A 12,941-nucleotide genomic window follows, 5' to 3' on the forward strand; every position below is an offset into this window, starting at 1 on the left:
TTAACTAAACAGACTTAAACTTTGAACTGAAATTATAGTAACTAAACTAAAATGATAGTGGTGCCATGGCAAACTTGGCACTGGGTAGTTTCTGGGGTGTTCTGGGTGGCTGCTAACCAGGGACGTGCTGTCAGGGGAGGCAGGTGAGGCAGTGCAAACTAGCTTGATCACGTGGCTTTTGCTCACTCATTGTATGTTGGCGATGTAAAGCTTTATTAAAATGTTTTTATACATAATAGACATTTTTATTATATGTCCTCACTTTCTATATAATAGGCAATGTATTTAACATATTTCTATCACTTATTTAGTATTAGTTAAAAGTGTTAGTTTAAAGGCTTAACTAGATTAATTAGGTTAACTAGGCAGTTTAGGGTAGTTAGGTAAGTTATTGTATAACGATGGTTTGTTCGGTAGACCATCGAAAAAAAATAGCTTAAAGGGGCTAATAATATTGACCTTAAAATGGTTTTAAAAAAAATTAAAAACTGCTTTTATTCTAGCCGAAATAAAACAAATAAGACTTTCTCCAGAAGAAAAAATATTATCAGACATACTGTGAAAATTTCCTTGCTCTGTTGAACATCATCTGGGTAATAGTTAAAAGAAATTTAAAGGGGGGCTAATAATTCTGACTTGAACTATATATATATATATATATATATATATATATATATATATATATATATATATATATATATATATTCAGCCAAATTTTAATGGTACATTTTTTGAGTAAATCAAGACAAAATGACAGCTATTAGTGCAATATTATGATATTATTATTTTTTATTGTGGGGAAAAAATGGATAAAAAATGTTTGAGATAATAATGAAAACTATAACCTCATGTAAAAATCCGATGCGATCTCGTTGTTTCCAAACAAAACAAGTCCATCAGAAGGATATTCAGCAGGAATGAATCTCATGGTTATATTATTGAAAATACTTTTTCAAACAAAAGGTTGAAGAAATAAGTGCCACATTAGAGGTACAGTATACAGTAGCAGGAATAAAACAGAAGCGCTGCCATCCAGTGTGAATCAAAAATTTTCTTTTGAAAAAGATTTTTTATATAATAATTAGATTCTGTTTACATCTGATCTTTTATCCTTATTTAGACTCTGTTTAGCTTATTAGCACAAAGTTTTGGCTTAAAAATGTTCCAGTACACCATGTGGTATGAAAAAAAAGAATAAATGAAGAAAAAATTGCAAAAACAATCACTTACTTTATAAAAAATGAGCTCTTTTCACATTCTTTGTATAATAATAGTAATAATAATAATGATATATGACACATAACCATCAACGGACACTCAATCCACCAATCAGAATTGATGAAAAACAAGGCAGACCAACTTACATAACCCTTTTTCGCCTCAATGACACAATTACACAAGAGGAAATCTCTACTAATTTGTGCTCTAAGTAGTAATGTGAATATAACATTCATCAGGTTTTTTTTTGTAAACGGATGGATTTGGTTATAAGTACTGTGTGTGGGAGATGAAATGGAGTCCCAGGGTCACTGATCAACACAGACAGAATTACTACTGAAATATAATACAAACCTTTTTCCAATCGTTAAAAGCATCTTAGAGCAATAATATAATTTAAACAATACTGACTAGTTCCAGATGTATATATAATGTTGCACTGCTGACAACAAAGTGTGTAATAATAAAATAAATGGTACCATCAGAATTAGGAAAATGACAGAAACTGTTAATAAAACAAAGACTGACGTCCCTGGGTTCATTACGCATAACTGTTGCTGTTTTTTAAACGAAATACATTTAAATGGCAGGTCATGGCTATTACAGTGCATGTTGGAAAATGTTTTTGTTGTTTTTGTGTAAACATACCACCTCTCCAGTAATCAGCATTATCACATCACACCTTTGCTTCACTCAGCCTTCTCTCTGACCGCATCCTCTTTCTCTCCTTCACCTCGTTCTCTCTTCTCTCTCTTTCTCCCTCCTTTCATAAACTGTCCTACTGCAATACAAATAACTGCGATGATGTGAATTACAAAGTAAATGGAGCTCCAGTAGCTGATAGTGTCGCTGGCTTTCAGGAGCACAAAGCCCATGCACATGTAATCATAAGCCCTCATCTTGAGGAACCAGTGGATCCGGTCAAAAATATTCTGGCCTGCTGGTCCCAGACGGGCTCTGACTGATGCCTCCATTGCCGTTTCGGCTGCGATGCACAGTGGGATGGTGAGAAACGAGAGGTAGTAACCAGCATGAAGGCCATGCCAGTAAGCGCTGATTAACATCGTCCATCCAGCCCTGACATAACATAAGGAAAGTCAAAGTTGATCAATAATGGTACTTTTAAAGGGTTAGTTCACCCAAAAATGTTAATTATGTTATTAATTACTCGCCATACATTTGCTTCAAAACCCTGAGTTGCTCAATGTCCAGAAAAGTAATCAAAAACAAAGTCAAAACCTTCTATGTTACTTCAGCTGTAATCATACAAAGCTTCAAGATCACTTTAATGTGCCAAAACAAAATGGCAAAAACAACTGCGTTCACTTCAGGGATGGGCAACTTCGGCCCTGGAGGGCCACTATCCTGCAGAGTTGAGCTCCACCTTAATCAAACACACCTGCCTATAACTTTCTAGTTATCTTGAGGATACTGATTAGCTTGTTAAGGTGTGTTTGATTAGTGTTGGAGCAAAACTCTGCAGGACAGTGGCCCTCCAGGACCAAAGTTGCCTATCCCTGACCTATGTCTTACGCCTATATCAGATCAGGGTGCACGTTTACTAAAGGCAATACGATGCCTGCGTGTTGCGATGCTAACTTTGAAGGCCTGTACACACCAAGCCGACGCCAAAATAACTAGCACAGATGAAACCCAGCTGTGTCCCGTCTGGTCTTGTCTGGTCCGAAAAGCTGCTCCTGAACACACCAAACAGACGGCAGCAGACTAAAATGAAAGTGGGCATGCTGTGCCTGCATGGGAGGACGTGTCTTTCTGCACTCCCAGATGGCAGTATCTGTTTTCTCATTCACATTGTGCAACCAGAACTTCTGACGCACATGTGCAAAGCATAAACAAAGCAGCGTTCGGTACCATTATCACAGTAACTGTCTAATAATTCACATCGCTTGCAAATATTTGAGAAATGTAGCAAAAAAACTTTGTGTTGCCTTTTGTGACTTTAATTGTCACTTCACTACATCACACCCGCGCTCTATTTGTTACTAAATAACCAGAGTGCCAATGCAGATTCAACATGCTGAATTGGGCCAACATGATCCGACATTAATCGGACAAGAGGCGACATGTGAAACACACCTATCCAACTACACGGACCAACGTTAACCAACGAAGCCCAATGGCAGACTGTTTACTTGGTGTGTCCTGGCCCTAATTGCAACATGTTATACTGCCTGTAGTAAACGCACACCCTGCCCAGGAAGAGTAGTGTTTACTTTTGTGTGTGTGTGTTTGTGTATTGCATATGAACCACTAAAGTCACACGGAATGCTTTGACAGTGTTTTGGCTCCTTTTCTGGACTTTGAATGTCTCTGGACCATTGTCGTCAATGAAGTATGTGAGAGCTCTTGGATTACATCTAAATTATCTTAATTATTTTTTTTTTGAAGATGAATAAAGGTCTTAGGGTCTCATGAGAGTGAATAATTAATAACAGAATTTCGTTTTTGGGTGAACCGACTCTTTAAAACACAATGCAATGGTCAGATGTACATGTTCGCACCTGAGGGCATATGCTCTGAATGGGGCGTTTGGGTAGATGTAGTGGTGAAGCCACCATTGTACTGTCATGTTCCAGTAGCGCATACCATGACGGACCTTCACGCAGAAATCAGTGTTATAGCAGTCAATGTTCTGGATCGTTTTAAAGTCATACTCTACAGCTGTTTCAGGATCAGGGCTGAAAGGTAAACAACATATCGTTAACTTTAGCAATCATATGATCAAACCACAAGTGAGCTAGAATTTCTTCTAGATAGTTTTGTAGGTACAGGCTGAAGAAATAATGTTTTTTTAAGAGTAAGTGAGTACTGATTCTAATATATTGGTAACATAACATTTTTTTTTAAATAAGTAATATTTATATGTTTGTGCATCCTCATTTCACCTATTGTTTACAAAATACAGGTTGTTAGGTTATTGTTGACATCTAATGCTCCCTGAAAAGTTCATATTTATTAACACTGTTAAATCTAGTTTCTATGTATTTCTATGTTTGTAAATAAATATTTATTTTCATGTTGTTTTTATTAAATTATTTTGGTTTTCAAAAATGTTATTATGAACTTTGAATATAATATCTAAAATAAATGAACAACATGCATAAACAAGCAGCACAATTAATTTCTAAAGGATCCTGTGACACTAAAAGCGGAAGTATTGGTTTCTGAAAAATTAGCATTTCCCCATAACATATACAAACCATTTTAAAATGTATAAAATAACTGCAGTCATGGTGTGCAGATATATATATATATATATATATATATATATATATATATATATATATATATATATATATATATATATATATATATATATATATTTTTTTTTTTTTTTTATGTTTAAAAGAAAAATCGAATATTAAACATATATTAAACAAATATTAAACAGTTCAAATATGCATTAAGGATCAGCTGGCATTTCTGTGTAGAGTTTGCATGTTCTCCCCGTGTTCGCGTGTGTTTCCTCTGGTTTCCCCCACAGTCCAAAGACATGCGTTATAGGTGAAATAAATAAGCTAAATTGGCCTTAGTGTATGTGTGTGAACGCAAGAGTGTGTGGATGTTTCCCAGTATTGGGTTGTGGCTGGAAGGGCATCCGCTGTATAATAACATATGCTGGATAAGTTGTTGGTTCATTCCACTGTGGCGACCCCTGATTAATAAAGGGACTAAGCCGAAAATAAAATGAATGAATGAAATATGCATTAAAGGGACAGCACACTATCCCTTTAAGTGGTTTTGCATCCTCTCCATCTATCCTCCTTTACAAATAGTCTTTGTCTTTACATATGCGGTTAATATTGCATAACTGTGATCCTCTATTGCTGTGTTTTTATGGGATCCTGTTTCATGTCAGTTACTGTAGCGTGTAAATTTTTCTTCTTCTGCAATTAAAGTTCTACCATACATCACTTCAAAGAACAATCATTGTTATTTCCTGCTATGCCTCATGACTGAATATATTTGGGCAGGACATTAAAGTAATCATATTTACAAGTTACAGTCAAACTATAAAAAGCTTTCAGGTCGTAAAATGAATCACCCTACAATACCTATATTTCACAGTTGGTCCTCCTCCAGGTTTGGACAGCGCCCCCTGTGGGTAACAGCCTAGTCCTGCACTGATGCAGCCTGCTTCTGCTCCACACCATGCTGAGTAGAAACGCATCCGGAATACAAAGAAGATTGCCACCATGTAGAAAAACCTGAAATATAACACCAATATGGTCCTATGATTTGGGTACGGAAAATGTGATGAACTGAGATTTTATTTTAACATCTCCTTTAGACCTTACTTTTAAAATGTGTTCACATCTGTCAGGTTTGGTTAGATAAAAACTCAATTGTTTAGTAAATATTCATTCGAATAAGTAATCTGATCCTTGGTGCAATAAATATGTGGGTCCAGACCTTTTTTTTTAAGAAGTCTTACTCCACTAAGTATAAATACAATATGGATTAAAAATATCTGAGCTGACTTTCATTCTGAAGTGATCATGCATTTACCTTATGAACAGGGACGGATTTAACCAATAAGCGAGGTAAGCGGCCGCTGAAGGCCTCAGGAACTTTCGGGGCCCCCAATGAATATCCAGAAGTATAAATTATACCTATATCCCATATATAACATCATTTTCTATTATATTTTGTATAGTGAGAATCAAATACATTTTTGCATAAATAAATATTAATACACACTAAAATATAATAATAATAATATAATAATGTAATGTTATGTAATAATAATACTATAAAATAAATTATCCACCACCCCCAATCATGGAGCAGTCCGGCAGTCAAATTTATAAAAAAAAAATAAATAAATTATTTTTAGTTGTAAATTCACTTTAAGAAAATGAATCATTTAAAATGTAGAGATTGCATTAAGATAAAACATAGAAAACAAGATTCAGTTATATAATAAAAACTGCACAATAAATAAAAATGAAATAAAAGTAGAAAGGGTACATTTCAGGAATTGGGCTCTATAGCTGGAGTTGCTAAGGGCCCCCAAATGCTAAATCTGCCCCTGCTTATGAATTGCACGTATGTTTGGTGTTAAAAATGACATTGTTAACAAAGGGGTAAAGCTGTCACTTTCTTTTGAAAAGCTAACATTTCTGAGCATCCCTTAAAGGCAAAGTATGCAATTTTCACCTCTAGAGAAGAAGCAGCAGTGCTGTTTTATCATACATAAGTAATTTTAGGGTTCAGTCATATCGTGTCTTTACGGCCCTTTAAATCATGCAATTGTAAGATGACATTCTTGAATCAAAACAACAGATACCAACAGAGTTGTTCACAACAGATGCGATGAACAGGGGCTCGACAAACTGAGCATCCGTTTTGACCAGTCTGTTTATTTTTTTTCTCTACCTAAAAGGAAATGTGCCATATGCTTAGATTTGAAGCTCCCAGAGCTGCTACAATTATGTTTATCACAGCGCTCCAAGGTTTGTTACAGGCTGTCAGATACTAACTCACCATTGTGAACTGTATGCCAAAGCTGAGTGGCCTTCTCTGAATGTAAGAAGGTACACCCAATGGATGACTCTGGTCTACAAGGCCCTTCTGGGTCCGGTGCCCTTATATTTAAGTTTCCTTTTTCATAAGTCAAAAAGCCAGTATGCCCTACGTTCATGTCAATCTTATCATTTGACTGTTCCCCGGGTTCCAACTGAAATGGGGAGGCCCCATTTGATGGCGTTATACCATAGACAACTGTTTTGAAAACCAATGTAGTGGATTTTAGATGTTTGTTATCATGACTGAGAAGAGAGAATGTTCTGATGAAAGTTACAGCAACTACAAAACACATACACACACACACACAATAAACAAACAAACAAATAAATAAATAAATAAATGAAGGGGTGTCACGGTGGCGCAGTGGGTAGCACGATCGCCCCACAGCAAGAAGTTCACTGATTCGAGCATTTCTGTGTGGAGTTTGCATGTTCTTCTCATGTTTGCGTGGGTTTCCTCCGGGTGCTCCGGTTTCCCCCCACAAGTCCAAAGACATGTGGTACAGGTGAATTGGGTAGGCTAAATTATCTTTAGCTTTTGTGTGTGAATGAGAGTGTATGAAAGTTTCCCAGTGATAGGTTGCAGCTGGAAGGACATCCGCCATAAATAAATAAATAAAAATAACCATTGAAAATGGTGCTTAATGGTAAGTTTAATAATTTTAAGTGTTGTAATCATGATAGATAGTTTGTAATTCTGGTGTAAAAACAAACTTTTTCTTAATTTACTGTTATTTATATTGTGCAGTTGACAGACAAACAGAAAAAAACAAGATGTATTTGCAAAATAAGCATTGTAGTGGTCAGACTGTCAAAAACGCATAGTTTTGGTCAGCGCAACCTTGCATGCCGCTATGAATGAGCAAAAATTTATTTTCTATCTGTGTGTTTGTCTGACATTATTGTGGCACACTCAGTGTGACAAGGCCTTTAGACTAGTCTGAATTGGTCTTTTATTCAAGAAAAACAAACCTGTAAAAGTAGTTGTGCTCCAGGAAATCTTCAGTACGCACATACGACAAAGGAAAGACAGAGTTGACGGCAATAAAGAGAAGTCCATAAACAGGAACCATCTTCAGCCTCTGCAGACACGGCTCTTTACCCGGCAGAGACAGCGGACTTGACTGCTGCAACCAGTCTGCATATGTCTGAAACCGGAAAAATGGACCTGGGGGAAATCATTGAGTGGATGGGAGAGAAAATGGAAAATGAAGAAACATGACGAGAGCATGGTAAGAGTTATCAATGAAGACATGAAGCAGATGGGCAAAGATGGCACATGATATTAGGATAGAAAGGGAAGGGTGTGGAATCAATGCAATGGAGTGTAAAAAGAGGCACATCAATTTGACAAACAGAATGATTGAATTGAAGCACATGGATGGGAGGACAAACCATGTCAAGAGAGGGGAAATAATAAACAATCAGTTATGAAAAGAAATTAGACTCACACATTACTGAACTAGTAGCAGAGAAAAACAAGAGAGACAAGTTAACACACATGCAAAACAAACAGTACTGTACACAACATTTGAATAGACATAAAGACATTCAAAGCAACATGCAAAATACCTGTCATTATGCCCACATAGCAGTAGCTGTATGATATAATGTCATAGAGTGAAGGCTCATGGGAAAGCCCTGCCACCACTGGAGACTTGCTGAAGGTGCTCACTTCCTTTTTCCTCTCCAAGTGATAACATTGAACCTCATTGGCTAGGCTGACCATCTGAGTGTTCAAAAAATGACATCCAATAGAAAACATCAAGAAATGAAAACATGGAAAATGTGTAGAATTTGTTTTGTTTTACCTTTAATGTCAAAAGAAGCTGAATGGCATTGGCAAAGGGTGTGGGCTGAGGAAGGCCAAACCAGGTGACCAGACGGAAAAAGAGGAGATATAGAAACGTCCAGGCCAAAGACAGAGCAGGAGCACTTCTAAATAAAACAAGAGAACAGGGTTGCAGTGGAATAGCTCTGAATAAATGTCCAGAAATCTACATATCACACTAACCTCCAGTTGATTTTGATAATTAGCCATGTTCCTAACACTGTACACAGTGAATGAAGGGTGTGGATCCCACAGGTTGCGATAGAAATGATCAAACCTAAAAGCAATGCTGCCCCCTGCTTGACTGGAGGACCTGGTAGATAATGTACACAAAAAGATGAAATGTAAAATGTGGCTCTTTTATTTAATGTGAGGTATATCCAAAGATATTAGACTGTTGTAAAATAAAAAGGTAGGATAGGAAACTGAGTGCTAAACAACATTTGTGAAGGTCTTTCCTTTTTTTACTACAAACCCTAAAGTGAGACACTTAAGCTTAATTTTCCCAGTAGATATTCTTCTATTACTAAAAATCAGTTGACATCTTTTATGTGATATTCATTCAATAATTTTCCTTCCGCTGAGTCCCTTATTTATCGGGGCTTGCCACCAGCAGATGAACCGACAACTATTCCATATGAATAGCATATGTTTTATGCAGCGGATGCCCTTCCAGCCGCAACCCAGTACTAGGAAACACCCATACACTCTCTCATACACACACTCAAACACTACGGCACTACTACTTTCGTTTACTCAATTCACCTATACCGCATGTCTTATTGACTGTGGGGGAAACTGGAGCACTGGGAGGAAACTCATGCGAACACGTGGAAAACATGCAAACTCCACACAGAAACGTCAACTGACCCAGCCGGGACTCAAACCAGCGACCTTCTTGCTGTGAGGTGACAGTGCAAACCACTGCGCCACCATGCTGCATTTATGGGAACATTTTATTTATTAACATAGTGCTGGAATAAAATATTACTTTTAAACTGTAACCGCCATTAAATTGACCATTACATTTTGACCCAAAGTGGGGCTTGCACTACAGTGAATGGTGGTCTCCTGCTGAGTTCCAAAAATCAAATAAATTTATTAAACTATTAGTTGTACCAGGCGACGCAGTAGGTAGTGCTGTCGCCTCACAGCAAGAAGGTTGCCGGTTTGAGCCTCGGCTGGGTGAGTTGGCGTTTCTGTGTGGAGTTTGCATGTTCTCCCTGTGTTCACGTGGGTTACCTCCGGGTGCTCCGGTTTCCTCCACAGTACAAAGACATGCAGTACAGGTGAATTGGGTAGGCTAAATTATCCGTAGTGTATGAGTGTGAATGAGTGTGTATGGATGTTTCCCAGAGATGGGTTGCAGCTGGAAGGGCATCCGCTGTGTAAAACATATGCTAAGTTGGCGGTTCATTCCGCTGTGGTGACCCCAGATTAGTAAAAGGACTAAGCCGAAAAGAAAATGAATGAATGAATAGTTTTACCATATTTTACCCATATCCTACAAAAGATTTTTTTTAAATAGTAAAAAAACAACAACATGCAAATAAAAAGTCATCAGCCTTTCAATTTTTTTTCATTGGATTGCGACCCCTGGGGTGATTACATTAGTTAGATTAATAATGACATGGCAAGTGTTAGTTGCATCAAATACATTTTTTTCAGCACTATGATAAGCTTTCCAACACATTTTTGAAACTCACATTATAAATATATACAGATCAAAACTGAACATGGAGGATGATCTTAGAGTGTCGGTCTCCAAAATTAAATCAATAATGTACTCGTTATGTTCCAACATTGTTCCCTCCCATCTTATTAGTCCTTATCATGTTGAAAATAACCAAAAAAAAAAAAGAATTACTATAAAAAGATGATTATATGGCATTTTTGTGTTGTCATTATGCTCATGTTTATTTAGACCTATTGTTAGTGTGTGTATTTAACATTTGTATATTTATAACCACCTCAGAAGATAGTGGGGGTCCTGAATCCCTGGCATTATTATTTTGGGGTTGTGGGCTGAACAGCTTAGAAACCCCTATAATACACTATAATGCACTATAATAACAACTGAGATCTGTAAAGTCTGTATATTTGGTAAGATGTTTATTGTGTAGAAAAACTCTCATTTCATTCATATTCTTTCGACTTAGTCCATTACTTATCATGGGTCGCCACAGCAGAATGAACCACCAACTATTCCGGCATATGTTTTACGCAGTGGATGGCCTTCCAGCTGCAACCCAGTATGGGGAAACACCCATACACTCTCTCATTAACACATGCACTAATACACTAAGGTCAGTTTAGTTTATTCAATTCACCTATAGCACATGTCTTTGGACTGTGGGGGAAACCAGAGCACCTGAAAGAAACCCATGTGAACATGAAGGGAACATGCAAACTCCACACAGAAACGGCAACTGACCAAGCCGGGACTCGAACTGAGCCACCGTGCCACCAAACTTTCATTTTAAAAGTTTATTGTTTTAGTGTTTGTTTTGTGAATGAATAAGTTCAGTTTGGTCAGAAAGTCTGTTCTTACAGCTGAGCTTATTGTGTGTTTTAGATGTGATTTCAAGCTGTATCATTTATTATTTTATAGTTTTTTACACACAAAACAAAATGTTCTCAGTCTTCACACATTCTAAAGATACTGTAAAACTATGTCAACAAAAATATCCTACTTTATGAGTATTGGCACAACAATGTGAAGATGGACATGCCCAGACTTACTTAGGTAGCGGAAGAGGAATCCCACAGGTATTGTTGCAGCAAGGATTCCTAGGTAGACTAATTCATCTGGTGACATCCTTCTGTTTACAGCACCAAAACATGAGATTTTACTCTCTATATATGAAATTATACATCATAAACAGTAAATCACACCTTGACTAAACAGTTTGGAAAACTGTCAGCACCAGTTAAATCATCATCAGCTTATCATTACCAGAAATGAAAGATACGCAGAGGATAATGCTTATGTATTTAGAGGGCATTTAATCTTTGCTTGTATTCAATACGTGATTTTACTAAGCCAAACATTTACAACTTGTCATGACAGCTCAGTAACTTCTGCAGTCACTTCCAGACAGGCACTGATCATTACTATATTATTATATTATAACATTATATTAACACCACAGCAAATATAATATCAGCTTTTATAAAACTGACATTGGGATTCATCTGAAAGGTATCGCATGCATCCAATTTTGGTGTTGCAGATAAACAAATTGAAATTGGTACAGCGATAATGGACAAAATGCCATCTATATTTTCCAAACGGCAACAGCAATACTTACAGCGGTGAAGTATGGAGTTGGGCTTTCAAAGACGGTTTATTCTGGCGGATATAATAATGTTCTGCAGTCCCCTTTAACCGCCCGCGCACTGGCGTGTTCTTTCCTCATTCACCACTTCCTACTACCGCATATGTTCATGAATCGCTTTATGAGTTGCCAGGTTTTCACAAAAATGACTACAGCATTTAGCTACTGTATGCAACCGTTTAAGTTTCCTGTTCCATTTATTTAATTATTGCATTTAATTTATCTAATTAAATAAAGGCAAAGTTAGGTATTTTTTCTAAAGTTAGGTATTTTTTCTAAAAATAGGTATTATTTCCATCTATTGAAAAAGCCTGTTGTAAAATCCCAGAGGCTTATCTTTAAAATAAAAAACTGCATGCTATTTGCTATTTGGTAAGTCTTTGATGAATTTAGCTTCTATTATTTTTTATGTCAATTAATTATTTTGAAACATTATAATAACATGCACAAGATGCACAAAAACAGAGAATTAAAAATAAGACATCATATTCAGTGCTCAGCATAATTGAGCACACCCCATCTTGAAAATGAATATTTTTTATCAATTTCTCTGTGAATATAGGCAATGTATTTTGATGCATTTAAACAAAACAGATTTATTAAACAGATACATTTAATAAAATAATATTTTAGTCATTAAACATATTTAGAAATTGAAAGATAATACAATTAAATCTAAGCAAAATATTGCAAAATAAATAATTAAATTAAAGTAATAAAAATAATTCATTCATTCATTTTCTTTTCGGCTTAGTCCCTTAGCCACAGTGGAATGAACTGCCAACTTATCCAGCCTATATTTTACGCAGCGGATGCCCTTACAGCTGCAACCCATCACTGGGAAACATCCATCCACACTCATTCACACACATATACACTAAGCAGAATTTTAACTTACCCAATTCACCTGTACCACATGTCTTTGGACTTGTGGGGGAAAGCGGAGTACCCAAAGGAAACCCACGCGAACGCGGGGAGAACATGCAAACTCCACACAAAAATGCC

At 36.6% G+C, this 12,941-nt stretch overlaps 1 protein-coding gene across 1 annotated transcript; it reads right to left on the bottom strand.

Annotated features, from left to right (window-relative positions):
• Positions 1-771: 771 nt before the first annotated feature.
• Positions 772-12,031, bottom strand: mboat7 (membrane bound O-acyltransferase domain containing 7). Its single transcript, XM_056476000.1, has 9 exons — positions 11,910-12,031; positions 11,341-11,420; positions 8,782-8,911; positions 8,579-8,705; positions 8,340-8,496; positions 7,740-7,935; positions 5,295-5,447; positions 3,741-3,917; positions 772-2,295 (listed from the first exon to the last, which is right to left on the bottom strand). The coding sequence occupies exons 2-9, from the start codon at positions 11,414-11,416 to the stop codon at positions 1,908-1,910; spliced, it is 1,404 nt and encodes a 467-aa protein (XP_056331975.1). The 5' UTR covers positions 11,417-11,420; positions 11,910-12,031; the 3' UTR covers positions 772-1,907.
• Positions 12,032-12,941: the final 910 nt, after the last annotated feature.

The sequence above is a fragment of the Danio aesculapii genome, chromosome 16 (genome assembly GCF_903798145.1).
Source record: "Danio aesculapii chromosome 16, fDanAes4.1, whole genome shotgun sequence".
Taxonomy (NCBI): domain Eukaryota; kingdom Metazoa; phylum Chordata; class Actinopteri; order Cypriniformes; family Danionidae; genus Danio; species Danio aesculapii.

What these genes read in the sequence shown, in the direction of transcription:
- mboat7 (XM_056476000.1), bottom strand. Translation starts at nt 11,416, where the DNA reads ATGTCACCAGATGAATTAGTCTACCTAGGAATCCTTGCTGCAACAATA. An exon ending in ATTCCTCTTCCGCTACCTAA is followed by an intron (nt 8,912 to 11,340) that starts GTAAGTCTGGGC and finishes ATTATCTACCAG; the next exon opens with GTCCTCCAGTCAAGCAGGGG. An exon ending in GGACCAACTGTGAAATATAG is followed by an intron (nt 3,918 to 5,294) that starts GTATTGTAGGGT and finishes TTTACCTTTCAG; the next exon opens with CCCTGATCCTGAAACAGCTG.